General features: G+C 54.2%; 1 protein-coding gene across 4 annotated transcripts in view; it reads left to right on the top strand.

Annotated features, from left to right (window-relative positions):
• The window catches only part of Ksr1 (kinase suppressor of ras 1), a 138,342-nt gene extending 120,600 nt beyond the window's left edge, over nt 1–17,742 (top strand). For 2 of the 4 annotated variants that reach the window (XM_052755712.1, XM_052755715.1), the window contains 10 exons: nt 1,517–1,571; nt 2,130–2,178; nt 3,514–3,893; nt 5,428–5,524; nt 9,447–9,580; nt 10,224–10,355; nt 10,539–10,674; nt 11,311–11,444; nt 12,620–12,700; nt 14,856–17,742. In XM_052755712.1, the coding sequence (XP_052611672.1) occupies nt 1,517–1,571; nt 2,130–2,178; nt 3,514–3,893; nt 5,428–5,524; nt 9,447–9,580; nt 10,224–10,355; nt 10,539–10,674; nt 11,311–11,444; nt 12,620–12,700; nt 14,856–14,934 (1,277 nt within the window). In that variant the 3' untranslated portion in view covers nt 14,935–17,742. The remainder of the gene's footprint in view (nt 1–1,516; nt 1,572–2,129; nt 2,179–3,513; nt 3,894–5,427; nt 5,525–9,446; nt 9,581–10,223; nt 10,356–10,538; nt 10,675–11,310; nt 11,445–12,619; nt 12,701–14,855) is intronic. The other 2 variants (XM_052755713.1, XM_052755714.1) reach the window with 1 other exon arrangement.
• The last annotated feature ends 311 nt before the right edge of the window (nt 17,743–18,053 follow it).

Here is an 18,053-nt window from a genome sequence, read left to right on the forward strand (position 1 = left end):
TTTGCACACTTCTGTATTTGCCCATTCCTTTCCCTTTAGGCTGTATAAGATCGATGCTTTTCTCCTCCCACTGGAAGTACCCAACACTGGGGGCCTGTGTGCTTCAGACAACTCTAATAGTCTTTTCTCTGACTTGCCAAGGCTGGAAGCCCCAGTATTTTGGTTATTCCAGGCTTTTCTGGTTTCCAGATCAGCTCCCTTCAAGAATCGAGTTGGAACATTTGGTAACCACTACCCTGTAATTCCACTTAGTTGTGTGGGGGAAGGGCTGCCCCTTTTGTGTGGTGCCCCATTCCAAGGTCCTTCCGGGTTACCAGCTCTAGGGTGTGTATGTACATTAGTGCCCCTCAGCTGGAGAACCACAGTACTTCTTCCTGAGTGGCCTGTTTTGCCCACAGTTGGGGGTGGGGCTCCATGTACTAACTGAAACAGGAACACACGAAAACAGAGTGCACAATACACTCTTTCAAGGGCAAGTGTGAGGCTTCCCAGACGTTTGCCCCTCCCCCCACACCTCACCCAAGACATGTGTAGCTTCTGGAGTGGCCTGAACATGTGTGAAAATGCTGGCCTGGCAGTCTGAAGGCGATATGGAGGTGTCTGGAGAGGCCGGAGCAGATGTTTTCGAGGTCCATGGACCCCAACACGGCCCAGGATGTTGCGCACATGTGGGCATTGCTCCATCAGAAGGCCCACAGCTTCTGTCAGAGTCGGGTTCCGCTGTGGAGGAAACCTTCCAGTGAAGGCGATTAACTGAGGGCTGAGGGGAAGGTCTTTGTCCAAGGCAGGAAAGGGGCTGCTGATAGCGTGAGCTGTTGCCACTTCCTGATTCTCTTTGTTGAGAGAGGGGAGCCCTGATCACTGCCACTGCTTTTCACTTGGTTCCACACAGGGGAGGGGGGTGTCTCTCCCTGGTGTCCTAGAGCTGAGTCTTCGTGCTGCAGCTGGACCACCTAGGGTCCAGGGGTCGGCCTCAGGTGCCAGCCTGGAGCTCCTGGTGCACACACTGGGTTTCCTCTTCTTGCGCAGAGCTGTGATACTAGCCACCCAATCCCAGAGTCAGGGTGGGGTTGGGGGTGGGGGGGGAGCAGCTACACCCGGTGCCAGGTGTCACAGCTGTTGCCAGGTGCTGCCTAGCTGCCAGCCCTGCCACTGGCTTGGCAAAGGGTGTCCCTACTTTGAAAAATGACAGCCAGCCCTGCTTCCTACCAGAAGGACCCTCTGCAGAAGTAGCAGGTTTAGCTGTTCCCACTTGTGGGGTCATTTGGGCCCACGGCAGTGGTGTTAATTGTTGGGGTCTCTCTATGGAGTCACTCACCCAGGGCCTCTACCTGGGGCAGCCGTGTAGACCAAAGGCTGTAGAGACTGAGTTTGTGTCCGCTTGCAAAGCATGAACTGACCCTGGTGGAAGTGGCCTGATGAGCAGTGGCCGTTCAGGAGAGAAGGGGTGTCCCCGGTGTGCTGGTCTTTGGGGATGACAGAAACACACACTTTGCCCCTGTTCTCTTTCCCACAGACATTTCCGCCTGTCCTCAGGCAGCCCCGCTCTCCAGCACAGCTGACAGTACACGGTATGGACCCCCTGCAGCCACCTCCCAACCCACCCCAACGTATCTGACTCTCCGGTTCTGGGCCAGCCCGATGGGGAACGGGGCTGTTTCATCCTTGGAACCTGGGGGCTATCTGCCTCCTGTCGGTCCAGTGAGCACTCTATGGGGCTGTGTATACAGCAGCAGCAGGCTTGTGGCCCAGGAGGAAGTATAGGCGAACAGAGACCTGCCAAACATAACCCCTGTCTCTGGATCCCCCCTCCATTAGGTTGCCTTGAGCGCTTGGCTCCTGGTCCCTCAGTTCTCAGCCAGTGAAGTAGGTCTCTAAGTGCAACCACTTAGAGGAATTAAATTACATAAGTTCACACCACAAGGAGGTGAGAGCCAGGCCTCAAAGGCAGGAGCGTGGGGCCCTGCCCCCTGTGCTGCAAGGGCCAGGGCGATAGGTAACTGCCCACCCCCTCATCCTCACCCCCTCCGGTCAGCCTCCTTCCTGTGTCCACAGCTTCCACATTGCCTCCCCCAGGGCCACCCTGGCCCAGCCCAGGATCTCCTTAACAAAGCCCATTTCACTCTTAGGCCCGAGGACCAGCCCAAAGCAGACGTGCTGGGTGTTCAAGAAGCAGAGGTGAGTGGGAGTCACATGCATGAGACCTAAAGTCTCTCTCTCCTCTCTTCTTGGGGTGCACAGGGTCGGTGGGGGCCCAGGGGGATGAGGGTGCGGAGCCTGGTGCAGCAGGTGTGAGTCGATGTGCACGTCAGGGAAGAATAATGGGAAGTGCTAGCTGGAAGGACCTCTTTATTCTCCTGGCCTGACTCCCAACCCACAGGCCCAGGCCCTGGCCTGGGTGCTGAGTCAGTCGGCCTGGGATGGGGGCAGACATCTCTGTGTTCTCAGAGCTTGACAGGCAGTTCTGTTTTGTTTTGTTTTTTTTTTTTGGTTTTTCGAGACAGGGTTTCTCTGTGTAGCTTTGCGCCTTTCCTGGAACTCACTTGGTAGTCCAGGCTGGCCTCGAACTCACAGAGATCCGCCTGGCTCTGCCTCCCGAGTGCTGGGATTAAAGGCGTGCGCCACCACCGCCCGGCTGACAGGCAGTTCTGATCAGTGTCAAGGACCGCCTCTTCATCTTAAACAGGCATGGTAGTGCACGCCTGTAATCCCAGCCCTTGAGGAGATGGAGGTAGGGGGATCAGAAGTTCAAAGCCCTCCTCAGCTACATAGCAGGTTGGAAGCTAGCCTGGGCTACATGAGACCCAGAAAGAAGCCGCCATCTTGACCTTCAAACAGAAATATGAACTAAGCCTGGGTCTCTGCAGAGCAGCATGGCTTAAAATGTTGTTGCTGCTGGGGGGTGGGGCGTAGGAATCAGAAGGTATGTGTTCAGACGGGAGACTACCAGAGAGAGGCCAGGGTGCCAGGTTTGGTGGTGCCTGGCCAGCACTCCAGGAAGAGAAGACCCAGACTCACTCCCCTCTCTGTAGATGTAACCAACCTTCTTATTAAATAAGAAACACAGAACAAATGCCAAGAAGAAAGCCAAGAGGTCAGAGCTAAGAGCTAAAACCTTACCCTTCCTCCTGCAGTGGTCCTACCTCTCCGAACCAGAGCTACCCCTGTGTTAAAGTCTTTATATAGAGTTCCTGTCCTGCCTTCTCATTGGTTGTAAACCCAACCACATGACCGCCTCCTCACGGCCTGTCTGTATAGACCTCCAGGTCTTCTATAGTTGGTATTGAGATTAAAGGCATGTGTATCCAATAATGGCTGTATCCCTGAACACACAGAGACTTACCCAGCTCTGCCTACCAAGTGCTGGGATTAAAAGCGTACACCACCACTGCCCTGCTTTCCTATGGCTTGCTAATAGCTCTGACACCCGGGCAACTTTATTTATTAACATACAAATAACATTTTAATACAAATAAAATATCACCATACCTCTCTCTGTTCAATCCTCCTCAGGCTGAGGAGCCTGAGGCTAGCAAGTCCGAGGCAGAAGACGATGAGGATGAGGTGGACGACCTCCCCAGCTCCCGCCGGCCTTGGCGGGGCCCCATCTCTCGAAAAGCCAGCCAGACTAGCGTGTACCTGCAGGAGTGGGACATCCCCTTTGAGCAGGTGGAACTAGGCGAGCCCATTGGGCAGGGCCGCTGGGGCCGGGTGCACCGAGGCCGATGGCATGGCGAGGTGGCCATTCGGCTGCTGGAGATGGACGGCCACAATCAGGACCACCTGAAGCTGTTCAAGAAGGAGGTGATGAACTACAGGCAGACCAGGCACGAGAACGTGGTGCTCTTCATGGGGGCCTGCATGAACCCACCCCACCTGGCCATTATCACCAGGTAAGCCACGCCACCTGGGCCCCTGAGCGCCACAGCTTCCATGTCCCTGCAGCCTGCTGCTTCTGTGGCTGCCCTGGAGGATGTGGAAGGGTGATCAGAGAGAGGAAGGAGGAAACCAAAGATAAGGAATCATGTCCCCCTCCACACTGGGCACCGATGTTAAAACATCAGAGCTGGGCCGAGCAGCACACACCTGTAGTGCTAGCCCTTGGAGGCTGAGGCAGGGGGATCTTGAGTTTATGATAGCCAGGGCTACGTAGCAAGACCTTGTCTCTCCTCAAAAGACATAAATAAAGAGACACCTCTGAGCAAAAAGAAAATCCCAGTGTTTTATAAAAGACACAAAACTGGCTTATACCACTCTGCTTGGATACTTTTCCCCACAGAAGTGAGTGTGGTTAACCTCAATGTTCCTTTCATTAAAATGAAGCCGATTGGGGGCCAGCGAGATGGCTCAGTGGGGAAGGGCGCTAGTTGCACAAACCTGACCACCTGATTTTGATTCCCGGAACCGATAATGAGAGAGAATTGACTCCTACAAGTTGTCCTCTGACCGCCACAAGCACACTGTGGTGTGTGCACACATGCACACACGTACACATACACAAAAATAAATAATTTAATTAAAAAATACGTAACTAAGATTGTGCTGGTTCACACTTTACTTCTGTTGGTTGACTGTAGGTTTGAGGGCTACTTCAGGGGTGCACGTGCTGCTGTGGGGTGAGCCCAGTGCCTTGTGCATTCGGCAAGTGCTGTGCTGAGCTGTACCCCAGTCCTCACATTTTGGTATCTTGATGTGTATCGCCTGTTTGTACTTCAGCAAGCATTCTGGGACTCACTTGTCATTCTCCTTGGAAAACAGTGTCCTTCCCCCAAGCAGCAGCTAGATACAGAAACAGTTGCCTATGCCACTTAAGAAACGGTTGACTTGCCGGGCGGTGCTAGCGCACGCCTTTAATCCCAGCACTCGGGAGGCAGAGCCAGGCGGATCTCTGTGAGTTCGAGGCCAGCCTGGTCTCCAAAGCGAGTTCCAGGAAAGTCGCAAAGCTACACAGAGAAACCCTGTCTCGAAAAACCAGAGAGGAACAGCATAATACTCAGTTAGCAGCAGGATGTGATGCCCTGGGGTCTGCATGTAATGATCATCTTTGTAGTGAGCCCAGAGGCTCTATGGAGCCTGGTGAGAGTCCTTGAGGCTGAGTTCTTCCCAATCTGAGTTCTGCCGCTCCACCCTTATCTCTCTATGACCCTGTGAAGATGGGCTGCCCTGAATGGCTGTGAGTGTGGTTGAGCTGTTTCCTTGTGCAGGGAGAGCTGGCAGGCCATGGCATGTGTGCATGTATATGTAAGTGTGTCTAGTCGGGCTCCAGCTGGAGTCTTGGTTAAAGAACACATGTGTTTATGGCTTGTGTTGGTTGGGATGGAGAATCTTCCAGGAATAGGTGGCCCAGTTCCCCTGACAGGGTCCATGGGGGTGGGATCAGTCTGTAGCAGCTCTAGATCTCTTTCCAATCCCCACTACCTTCAACAGTTTCTGCAAGGGGCGGACATTGCACTCATTCGTGAGGGACCCCAAGACGTCTCTGGACATCAACAAGACCAGGCAGATCGCCCAGGAGATCATCAAGGTAAAGGTGGGGTGGGGGTGGGGGTCCCAGCTGCCTCTAGAGCTCTTGGTCCTTCCCCAGGCCTTATCTACCTGTACCAGGTGGTTTGTGGCTCCTCTGTCTCCTAGCTGGGGCACCTCAGCCTGGTCCCCTGTCTTACCCAATCAAACCCGGAGCTCGCCACTCAGTTGGCGTTAATAGAACTGAATTAGCTCTGAAGAAACTCTGCGTATTCTAAAGACAGTGTCTCTAGCTGTGTGACCTCAGGGAGCTTGTTTAGCCTCTCTGAGGCTCAGCTTCCTCCCCTGTAGATCCAGCACAGCCTCCTTGATTCGGTCAGAGCAGAAACAGAAGGAAGCCATCCTACAGAGAACAGTTGGCATGGAGCTAGTACGTGGTGCGGGTTTCTTAGCATCATCGGTGGGGAATAGTGTTTCACTTCAGGGCATCAAAGACCAAACTTGGACTGGAGAGATGACGCAGCAGTTAAGAGCACTGGCTGCTCTTCCAGAGGACCCAGGTTCAGTTCCCAGCACCCACAGGGCAGCTCACAACTGTCTATAACTCCAGTTCCAGGGGATCTGACACCCTCACACAGAGACACATGCAGGCAAAACACCAATGCACATAAAATAAAAATAAATCATTAAAGCCGGGCGGTGGTGGCGGCGGCGCACGCCTTTAATCCCAGCACTCGGGAGGCAGAGCCAGGCGGATCTCTGTGAGTTCGAGGCCAGCCTGGGCTACCAAGTGAGTTCCAGGAAAGGCGCAAAGCTACACAGAGAAACCCTGTCTCGAAAAACCAAAAAAAAAAAAAAAAAAAAAAAAAAAAAAAAAATCATTAAAAATACATAAATAGATTAAAAAAATTTTAAAGAGCCCCACACTTTTTGCAGATTATTTGCCGTTATCCAAATCTTAGCTTCCTTTTGTCCAGCGCAGGCAGCTCTTTTCCGTTCCCTACTCACTTAAAAACTAATTAAAGAGCGCTTCTCACTCATTGCTTATCCAGACTATTAAGAGGGCTGGAGAGGTGGCTCAGTGTTGAAGAGTACTTGTTGTTCTTGCAGAGGACCTGGGTTGATTCCCAGCACCCACGTGGTGGTCGGTAACCATCCTTAACCCCAGTTCCAGGGGACCCGACCCCCTCCTCTGACCTCCGTGTGCACCAAGCACACACAAGATGCACATACATGCATTCAGGCAAAGCACACATAAAATGAATAAATCTAATTTTAAAAAAGCCAAGTACCACGAATATAAATCCCAGAGCTAGGAAGGCTGAGGCAGGAGGATTGAGAGTTTGAAATCAGCCTGGATTACATAGGGAAGGGAGACTGCTATCTACAAAACAGAAAACCTAGAATACTGAATAAGACTTCCTCTCTTGCCGGGCGGTGGTGGCGCACGCCTTTGATCCCAGCACTCAAGAGGCAGAGGCAGAACTCACTCTGTAGAGTGAGTTCCAGGAAAGGCTCCAAAGCTACACGGAGAAACCCTGCCTCGAAAAACAGACTTCCTCTCTTTAAAACAAAGCAACCTCAAAGCTGTGTTGAAAAGCTGCAGCCTCTCGGGATGGGGATGTGAGTCGGTTGGTCGAGTGCTTGACTAGCGTGTGCAAAGCCATGTGTTCAGTCCCCAGCACCATAGCAGCGCACACTGGCACACACCTGTAATCCCAGGCCTTGGGAGATGGAGACAGGAGGATCAAAGAAGTTCAAGGTCGCCCTTGGCTACCAAGCAAGTTCAAGGCTAGCCTGAGCTACATGAAACCCTGTCTCAGAAAAGAAGAGCTGCCCCTTGCAGCTGTGCATCAGCTGGCCTTCCCTTCAGACCCCTCCCCCTCCCCCCAGCCCCCTTCTCCTTCCCCTCTTCTCTCTGGCCATTTTGTGTATGTGGTAAAAATCACAATGGCATTTGGGGACAAACCAGGATTTTAGTCTGCCCCTTTCTTTCCCATGGCCACGTTTAGAAATTAAACTTCAGACCAGAATCCCAAGGTGTTACCTCTGCTTCAGATGTGATCTTTCACCAAGGACTCTGCTCCACCCCCTCCACCCGAATCCTACCCCTCCCCACTCCCCTTCCCTATTCCCCCTCCCCACTCGCCCTCCCCCTCTCCCTCTCCCCTCCCCACTCGCCCTCCCCCTCTCCCTCTCCCCTCCCCACTCGCCCTCCCCCTCTCCCTCTCCCCTCCCCACTCCCCCTCCTCCTCAGAACTGGGAACTGCCCTCTGAGGCACAAGAGTCAAGGCCACCAGGCTGGTCACTTCCAGGGCCCAGGAGGAAAGTGACTCAAGGTTCTGGAGCCACCTCTTGCCGCCTCTTGTCACCCCTTGCTCCTTCTATGTCCTTCCTGCTGAAAGCCTCCTCTTGCCCCTGGGGACCCTGGCTCAGCTCCACCCCGCCCCCCCACCCCGCCCACTTCCTTTTTGGAGTGATCTGAGATGCACTGAGAGTCTGAAGCTGAGCAGAGGGACCTGACCTCCAGTGAGACAGTTTGTAACTTGGAGGGTTGCCATGGAGACCCCGGGCAATCCTGGGGAAGGACTGGTCCAGGCTCAGCTCTAGAGCCTGTCTCTCTAACCGGACCATTTCCAGCCGTCACACCTGGGTTTTGTGTGTCTGGGTGGCTTTATTTTGTTTTGTTACAGGGACTCATGTAGCCTAGGCTACCCTCAAATTCACTGTGTAGCTGAGGATCACTTTAAACCCCTGCCTCCACCTCTCAAGTGCTGGGATTACAAGTGTAACTCACTGACCCCCATGCAGGGCCTGTGGTGGGAGTAAGCCTCAGAGAGGGACAACTGCTCGTCCTTAGCCCACGGTGGAACCTGTCACTCCAGCACCTGGGCCATGGGCTCTGTGCCCCAGATCCTTGAATGGTCAGGCCAGAGCAATCACTGCTGGGCATCACCCACCACATTTCACCTGATGGATGAAGAGGCAGAGTCCCAGAGGGGGCAACACTGTGCCCAAGCCCACACAGTACTAGCTGAGTGGAGATGGAGCATGGAACTCAGACTTCAGGCTTCATCTGGGGCCCCTGCTACCATGGCGAGGTAGCATCCTAGGAATGTCTCTTTTACCTGTCCTGAGTGTCACCCTGCCTAAGAGCAGAGGCTAGCTAGGGAACTCCTGAGAGCCTGCTCATTTGGGACCCTTTGCCTGAGTCTGGATAGTATAGTGATAAAATCTGTTTCTAAGATTTTGTTTCTCTCTGTCTCTCTCTGTCTCTCTCTCTCTGTGTGTGTGTGTGTGTGTGTGTGTGTGAGAGAGAGAGAGAGAGAGAGAGAGAGAGAGAGAGAGAGAGAGAGAGAGAGACTGTATGTACAAGTTGTGTGCCTGATGCCCACAGAGACCAGAAATGGGCACTGGATTCCTTGGAACTAGAGTTACAGATGGCTGTGAGCCACCTATGAGGGTGCTGGGAACCGAACTCTGGTCCTCTGCAAGAGAAGGAAGTGCTCCTAACCACTGGGCCATTACCCCCAGCCCTGATTATTTAAAATTGATAATGCTGAGTCCTGAACACGGGACTGTGAGCATGCTAAGCACACACTTGACTGCTGAACTACACCTCCAGCCCGTATCACCGGTCTTTACACTCCTTGACCTCTGCTCACTGTCGGTCACCGTGTCCACGCCTCACACCTTACCCAAGTCTGAGGTGACTATTTGGTAGCAGAGTATCATAGAAAGAGCATGAACTCAATGAGGTCAGATCTGGGCTCCATGTTTAACTGCTGTGTGGCTTGGGGCAAGTCACTTGCCATCTCTGAGCCTCAGTTGCATCATCTGTAAGGTGAGGACAGTATCCTGCCTGCTGTCTGTATGAAGATAGGATGGGGGGTGGGGGTAATGTGTCTTGCCCTGAATACAGCTCAGCCTCCATCTCTCAGCATCCCCCACCCAGCTCTGATACAAGGTTGGCTGTCTTGCAGGGGATGGGCTATCTTCATGCCAAGGGCATCGTGCACAAAGACCTCAAGTCCAAGAATGTCTTTTATGACAATGGCAAAGTGGTCATCACAGACTTCGGGCTGTTCGGGATCTCGGGCGTGGTCCGGGAGGAACGGTGAGTTGGCCGTGGGTGTGTGCATGGGTCAGCGGGAGCTGCAGCACTGCATGGGTGTGGAATACCCCTGGCTGCATTGTTGGCAAGAGCCTTCCCTGCACAGGCCAGGTGGCCTCGGTTCCTGGTTCTGCCCATGTGGTTTCAGTCCGTGGTTAGGTCCCTCGTGGTACCTGATTTCCAGGTGGGGATACCCATGGAGGCTGAGTCCCCCGGCACATTCAGCTTGACTACCCAGGGATGGGCGAGGGACCCGGCTTATATCCCCTTGATGAAAAAGAGCATTTTACTTCCTGTGACTGTAGAGGGGTTGGGTGGCAAGAAAAGCTCCTCCATAAGAATGGGGTGGTGTCTCAAGGAAGATTGACAGGCTAGAGCATGCAGGTTTGACATCTGCAGACAGGCTGGGGGTCCTCGACAGACCAGCCACTCTCTCAGTACAGGGAACCAAACACTGTCACCAGCAGCTCCCTGCCATTCCCAGCTGTGTACTCCCCTTTCTAGAAGTGCTCAGCCCGTTCAAGGGCAAGGGAGAACTCCATGTTCCTCTCTGGGCTTTCTCTACCACGTGTGAGTGGGCACAGATGTGTACCGTCAGGCCACCCGCTCCCCACTGAGGGGCCTGTGTCCTTGTCCTGGCCTCCAGGCGTGAGAACCAGCTGAAGCTGTCCCATGACTGGCTGTGCTACCTGGCCCCCGAGATTGTTCGAGAAATGACACCCGGGAGGGATGAGGACCAGCTGCCCTTCTCCAAAGCTGCTGACGTCTATGCGTTCGGGTGAGTAGGCCGCCGGCACTCAGGTACAGGGGTGGCCACTGGGCTAGGAAGTGTGCCCTGGAAAGGGATGACTGTGCTCCTTGATGGCAGGGTGACCTCTGGCTCCTAACGTGGCCAACCCCTAGAACCTCCTGTAGGGTTTTGTGAAGCTCCGGTAGCTCACACTGTGGTGTGTCTCCGTAGGACTGTGTGGTATGAGCTACAGGCAAGAGACTGGCCCTTTAAACACCAGCCTGCAGAGGCCTTGATCTGGCAGATCGGAAGTGGGGAAGGAGTGAGGCGCGTCCTGGCGTCCGTCAGCCTGGGGAAGGAAGTCGGCGTGAGTAGAGGGAAGCAGGGCCCAAGGGTGGGCTGGGCCTGTGACATGACTGTCCTCCACTCACCCACCGGGGAAGGACCACAGGGAGGCTCTCTGTCTTTCCTAAGGCACAGGCGTCATTGTAGTTAAGAACAAAAGCCTGGGGTAGAGGGTGTCTTGTGATGACCACGTGTGCAGGCCACCCTCCTGGGTGTCAAGGCTGTGGAAGATGCTGTGGGGCTGAGTAGACCCTGAGAGAAAGCCTTCCTTATGTCACGAGCCTGTCTCCGCTCTGGTAGCACTGAGACGCCCCCTTGTGGCAGCCCCACCCTGTATACATTCCCAGACCATCGCATTCACCTCTGGACACTTCCCATCTGGCAAAGGCCACCTGCCTTCATCCCCCCTCTCTCCTGTTTCCATTCTGCTTGACTTGGTCACTTTGGGAAGGACAGGTTGAGGAGGAAGGAGAACAGGCAAGTTCCTTTGGACCTGGAAGGTCGGTGGCTCATCTAAAACACTTCCTTCCCAGGGTTCTGCATCCACAGTTGTGCAGGGCCCTTGGGACCTTCACAGGGGCCCTTAGGAAGTGTCCTACCCATGCGCCTCCCTCCCTCCCAGCTGCCCATGCTCCACTGACCACAGTGCCCTTTGCAGGAGATCCTGTCTGCCTGCTGGGCTTTCGACCTGCAGGAGAGACCCAGCTTCAGCCTGTTGATGGAGATGCTGGAGAAGCTGCCCAAGCTGAACCGGCGGCTCTCCCATCCCGGGCACTTTTGGAAGTCGGCTGAGTAAGTCCTCCCGCCATAAGCTAGAGGCACCATCAGATCCCTGAGAGCCTCTGTCTGGAGGGTTTAAGGGCGCCCTCTGCTGGACCTGCATCAGACTGCGATCTGGGGCTTCCACAGAGCAGAGAGGTTGGTGCTAGAGGCACCCACCCTTAACAGGCAGACGCCTCCAGTTTCCACCTGTGGGAATCTACATGTCACTGTATTAGACCATCACTGACATCAAGCCCAGGCTAGACCAGGATGAGAAAGTTATGCCTGAGAGGAGAAAGGGTCAGAGGTCAGGACCACGTGGGTCCCAAAAACAGCCCCTAACAAGCAGCTTCAGTATTGCTTAGGCTGGTACCGTTAGTTGCTGAGCTGTTGAGCGCTGAAATCTTGCTGTCCCTTACTGGGCCACGCCACTCAGCTGTGTAGCGCTGGTGTCGACAGAAGCCTTTCCCCTGGTATGGTCCTTTGACCCCTGAGGCACAGAGCAGCAGGGGCCACTGTCATCTCCCCTGTATTCTGTCCTGTGCTGTTTCCACTCTGGCTTCCTCCCGCAAAGACCCCTCTCCAGCCACAGCCACGGGTCAGGTTATGGGGCCTCGTCACTTGCCTCAGTTTCCACAGTGGGCCTTAGGTAGGAAACTTTGCCGAGAAGTATCGGGTAGATCCCATAAGCTTGGCAGGTGAGGCACTGGCATTGAGAGTGTGTGTCAGGGAGCCGGGGGGGGGATGAGGCCTCAAGGCTGAGCCCTGGGCTGCTGGAGGTCTTGGGCCCTCTGAATACAGGCTTCCTCTTCTACCAAAGCTTGCCCGCACCGGGCAGGCACTGGCATTCAAAGATGACTCCTAGTCCTGGAAACCAGTCAGCCCGTCCCTCTCATCCCACAGATGGGAAACTGAGTCCACTCGTAGGGGCCCACAGCAGCCCACTCCCAAGCGTCTGCTCCCGGTCTCTGCTTCTCCAGACACGGGGCCTCTAACTCTCACTTTCTCTTTTCTTCCCCCTTGGCTCTGTCACTTTTCATTTTCGGGGGGTGGCGGATGCACTGGCCTGTCTTGTCATCTTTCCTGCCCCACCACCCCGACTCCTCCACCTGCCTGCTGGCTGCCATCACCCACCGGGCCGCCTGGCTGGATCGGATCGGACGGCTCTCTTCAACTGCTGGTGAAATGGTCTTGGGCACCCCCAGCCGCTGGCGGAGCCGCTACTACGGGAAAGGACGCTATGGTCACCCTGACTTTAAGAGCTCCTGTCCGGTTCTGGAGGAATAGTGTGTTTCCTTCACTTCTCTCATTTCCTGCCTGTGTGTGGCCGGCCCATCGCATACCTACCCTTCCCCTTCTGTCCCTGCATGCTAGCTGCTCACATCCATGCTTTCATTCCCATAATCCACAGTGACCTCTTGCAGCTGAAATGGCCACCGGCAGGGGCCACTGGGCTCGTGTTTCTCACAGAGGGATGTGGCAGGCAGGGCCCCTCTCCGCACCACATGGCCTAGCATGTGGCTGAGGGAGAATGAGCTCTTTGAGCCAAGTCCCCCAAATCCCGCTTCTGGGTGAAGCTCAGAGGAAGAGAATCCAGTGAGCTAGTTGTGGTAGCATATGCCTGTCATCCCAGCATCCAGGAGGATGAGGCAGGGGGATTTTAAGTTTGGGTCCAGCCCGGGATACATAGTGAAATCTCAGAAATGAAAGCACCAATGGCAGCTGGGCATGGTGACACATACACCTTTAATCCCAATTTCAGAGGCAGAGTCAGGTGGGTCTCTGCGAGTTCAAGGCCAGCCTGGTCTATGTAGTGAGAGCCAGGAGAGACCCTGTCTCAAACAAACAAACCTAGTGTCAGCGAATTGCTGGGGGTGAGACTCAGTGTTAGAGCTCTTGCTTAGCATATATGAGGCTGGGGTCTGGGCCCCAGCACTACAAGTATTAGTAATAATAATAATAGTAATTGTAAGTAAAGAGGGGAGGGGAAGAAGCAAGTGAGCAGAAGTAATAATCTCCAGGAAGCCAATTTGACCATCACAGGGAGCTGTGGGCTTAAGGCGCTGAGGGATGCCTGAAACGGCCCTGTGGGGACATGGAAAAGCTTCCTTGTGCCCACATCCCCTGTCAAACTTACCCTGCTGCCACTCTGAGGGGTGGAGTTGAGGATCCTATTCTCTGCAGGCAGCGGGTCCCTGGGCAGCTGCTCTGGTCAGGCACTGTGCCCTGGCTCCTTTAGGCTCCGGTTCTGACGCTGCTCTTTCTCTGTCTGTAGGTTGTAGGCCTGGCTGCCTTGCATGCCTCAGGGCTTCCTTCCTCCTAATCGCCAGCTCAGCTCCGTGACTTCTGCTAAGACTCAAAATGCCAGCGGGCACTAACCCAGGGGATGCCGTCTCTGCTGCTCCAGTCTCCCCCTCCAGACTCCTTCCTGTGCTCTGTTTTTAACAACGGCCCCTCCCCTGCACATGGCCTGTGGGCACCTGACTTGAGTCACTGCCAGGGGAGGATGGCACTAATGGGGTGACCCCTCAAGGCGGAAGAACAGCTTTCAGCTGCCTTCGTGGATGAGATGGTCTTTGCTCTCTTGTTCTCCCAAGAGTGGCTCTTGCTTGTGTTCCTCTGGTCCCTAGCCCCTACTAACACCTTCATGAGCCCCTGCTGAGCATGCTCAGAGGATGGGGAGGGGCTTGGCAACCCTGGAACGTTGTCCTGCAAGGGATGTAGTGGTTCAGAGCTGCCCAGACCTAACCCTGAGGTCATGGGTCCTGTCTGGAGTCTTGTGTCTGTCTCGTGAAGACAAAGGACAGTAGGCATGCAAATACACACACACACACACACACACACACACACACACACACACACACACACACACAAATCGTATTGCCATGTAGGAAAGGCATCAGTTCAGAAGGGCTGGGTCCTTAGGAGTCCCACTCAGAAATGTTGTTCTAAGCGAAGTGATACCTGTCACTCAGTAATGGAGACAGAGCTGCTCTCACATCTGCTAGGGGTTCCATGGCCCTGATGAGATTTCTGCAGTTGGGCTCAGGATTCTGCTCCATAGTGGCTCCAGTGGACCCCATGTGAGCACCATTTCTAAAAGGAGTGTGTGCCATCAGCCCTGGTACAGATCCTCTGGTCTCTCACTAGTTCCACATCCACACACAGCAGCCAGTGAGGAAACAGCCTCCGTGAGCCCACAACGGCTACTGCCATGCTGGGTGCTGGCGAGTTAGGTGAACAAGCCATGTTTTCCCTTATCCCCGCCAGGTAGGGAATGTGGCTGGGGCCCAAGACTTAGGGTGGCCAGGAGCAGCTCTGTCAAGGCTGTGGACCCAGCAGTTATCCTTACTCAGATCCTCTGCTAAGCCTAACCAGTGACACCTTAACTCTGGTCAAAACCAGCAGAGCCATAATCCACGTCTCTGCTCCTCTCCACAGCATTAACAGCAGCAAAATCATGCCCCGCTTTGAAAGGTTTGGCCTGGGGGCCCTGGAGTCCAGTAATCCAAAGATGTAGCCGGCCATGCACATTCGTGCAGAGGGTGCCTTCCTTTCTGAAACATGGTTACGAAACACGCAAACCACCGCCACGAGGAATGAGAGAAGTGTTGCATGCCAAGCTGCAGACCAGGAGTATGACTCCTCCGTGAAGAATGTGATTGCAGCGGTGTGTGGGGCTCAGGATGGGAACCGTACATGCCACTCCAGATGACACCACTCCAGCCAGTGTTTACACAGAGGTTTCTGCCCCGCAAGCTTGGTGTTTTATGTTAGTTAATAATAGTTCTACAGAAGGGTGCTGGCACTTCGGAGCAACAGAAATGCCCCCCTCTCCCCACCCCCTTCTCTAAGGTCCTGCAGCAGTGAGGGGCCCAGGGTTGAGCAAGAAGGAAGAAAAGCAGCATGAATGTAGCTGTTCTGGGGAAAGAGGACATGACGGGAGGTTTGCCCTGGCCTATGCTTTGGCCCTGACCCCCACTGGTCCCTCTCTTTGTCCATGAGGAACACCAACCCTTCCTTAGCTTGTGGGAGAAAGCTTGGCTAGGAACTCTTCTGGATTATGGGGTCAGGAGTTCCTGAAGAGTTTGGATTTAGTTTCTGCTCTGATCTGGGCTTGGTGTGCTAAAAAGTACAGACAGAATCCTAATGACTTCTAAATGGATCTGATGGATCTTAGCCCAGCTTCTACCACAGCAGAAGGAAACGGTCACACATCTGTGGAGACATCTGCTGCTTCTCTGAGGCCTCCAGGCAGACATGAAGGCTGTGGAACTCAGCCTGTATCATCACCCCCTACCCCCAGTGCCTCACATTTCCCCCTGGAGCCAAGAGCTCGCCCGTCAGCTGTGTGTACAGTGAGTTCTTGGTTGATGAGAATAGGGAAGAGGCAAATACAGCCTTGGTGACCCTAGCACTTTAAAACGCACCTCTGTCGTGCCAGAAGTTTCCAGACCACTTCCACTTGCCCTGTCTCATCGACGCCTTTTAGCCCATTCTGACTCCTGTGTGTGTGCCCTGAGCTCAGATGGGGGCATGAGGCTGTCCAGACACGTCAGCAAGACGTCCCTAGTAAGTCCCTATCTGTGAGCCTCGGACGTCTGTTCATGTTCATTCCAACGAGCAGGAGGGCTGGGTTGGGGTAAGTCAGATGGGCTCTGCAGAAACTGTCACCTACAGAGCAGAGCCGTCCTTGAGCAGAGGTTGGGCAGCGCCAGACCCCCACAACCAGAGTGCAGAAGAAATGGGAGTGGAGAGGTGGTTAGATTCAGGCCCCTAGGCTCACAATCCCGCTGTGGCATGGCCATATGGCTCCCTCTTCGTTAAACACCAAATACATCCTCAGTTTTCAGAACCTGCCCTTGCGTTAGAGCCTGGTCCAGGGGTCCGATAAAACAGGCCATTCTCTGAGAAGTTGTGGGACTCTGCCTACATCCCCGCCCCCCAGCACATGCTATGGGAGAGCTGGGACAGGAGCATCTTGACCCTGCCCCAGTGTGGGGAGGAAGAGCTGTGAGCCTGTGTTCAGCTCTGCGTGGGTCATATGTCCTCTGAAACGGACCTGTCGTATCCCTTCCTCATCCCGTTGGCTTCCCACTCTAGCCCTCGGTGTGACCTCCTGACTCCAGAACCACACGGTGTGTAACTACAGCCTCTGTGGCTATCTCATGGCTGTACCTCCCTGGAGGCCACAGGGCCTGAGCCTCTGGCCATTCTTTCACTTCGCGAATGTCATGACATTGACCTCCCCTCCCAGGTAGAACATGAGCTATCAGGCTGGCAGCCGGGTCAGCGCCTTCAGCCCTCCTGCCACACCAAACCACACAGGGCATCACACACAGCCCCCTGACAGCGAGCCTGGGTCTCGCTCTATACTGTGAACATCTCTGTTCAGAAAGCTCTGAGCGCTGCAGTGAATGTGGTCTTGTGCTGGGGACCAGATAGGTGTAGTCATGGCCCCTGCCTTAAGGAGCTGTCTATCTGCTGGGGGCCATTATGCAGGGGACCCAACATCGGCCTGGGACCCTGGGGCCACTTGGCTCCAAGGGTGCTGGAGCCTTCCCCACTTCCTCTCTGAGGCCTCCTCCGTACTGCCCTTCGTTTAAGGGAGTCCCCCATCATGGTCCCTGTTTCCTTTTTCTACTTAAGAGACTGTGAATTGAGGTTAGGAAAGTCGGCCTCCCCTGTGCTCTCCTTGTCTCCCGGGAAACACATGAAGAATGACAGATACTGTGAATTCAGCCCCTGTAGCCACTGTGAAGGCAATGAAAAGAGGCTTGAGCTGCAGGGGGCCTGGCCACCTACAGTCTGAGTCCAGCAGAAACTTTTGTCCTTTTCCAGGCACTCTGAGTTCCCAGCCTCGCCTCCAAGGAGGCCTTGACCCATCAGAGTGGCAGTGAAGTCATGAATCCTAGCTAGTGCTGGTCTGGCCGCTCCTGTGCACCAAATCAAAGCCCTTGGCCATTGTCTTCTTGTGGTCCAGGCCGGGAGTGGCAAGCCTCTGTTGCTCTGTAGTGACAGAGCGGGGTGGAATAGCCATGCAGTGCTGCAGCGCTAGCCAGGACATCATCCGTGTGTGCTCCCAGGGTCTCTGGCCACAAGGCACACGTTTATTTGCTTATTTTGAATGTGATGTAAAATTTGTACAGTAAAAGTTTTTATATTTTCTATCAATTGCATTTGTCTTCCAGAAATGCTTTAATTTAAATTAAAATGGTTAGTCTGGATGAACGTGTTATATTGGGGTTTTTGCCACTGCTAAGAATGTACCCTCTGGCTGAGCCAGGCCTAGGGGTCTGGAGTTTGTGAATAAAGTTTTACCAAGGTCTCCTGGGGCTCGTGTTTGTTTTGACTGTTCTAGATGACTGTTAGGGACCATGTGGGTGGATGGCATAGGAGGGCAGGAATGGGGAGCTAAGCGGTCTGAACCCCTTCCAGGAGTTATGGAGCCAGGACTGGAGAGTCAAGAGTTCAGGCCATCATCAGCTAGATAGCAAGTTCCAGGCCAGCTGAGGCTACATGAGACCCTAACGAGAGAGAGAGAGAGAGAGAGAGAGAGAGAGAGAGAGAGAGAGAGAGAGAGAGAGAGAGATTTTGATTATGCCTCGACCTCAGAACAGGTGTCTTGGGGCCAAGAGA

This window comes from Peromyscus californicus, unplaced genomic scaffold (assembly GCF_007827085.1).
Source record: "Peromyscus californicus insignis strain IS unplaced genomic scaffold, ASM782708v3 Scaffold_3__1_contigs__length_106647218, whole genome shotgun sequence".
Lineage (NCBI taxonomy): Eukaryota > Metazoa > Chordata > Mammalia > Rodentia > Cricetidae > Peromyscus > Peromyscus californicus.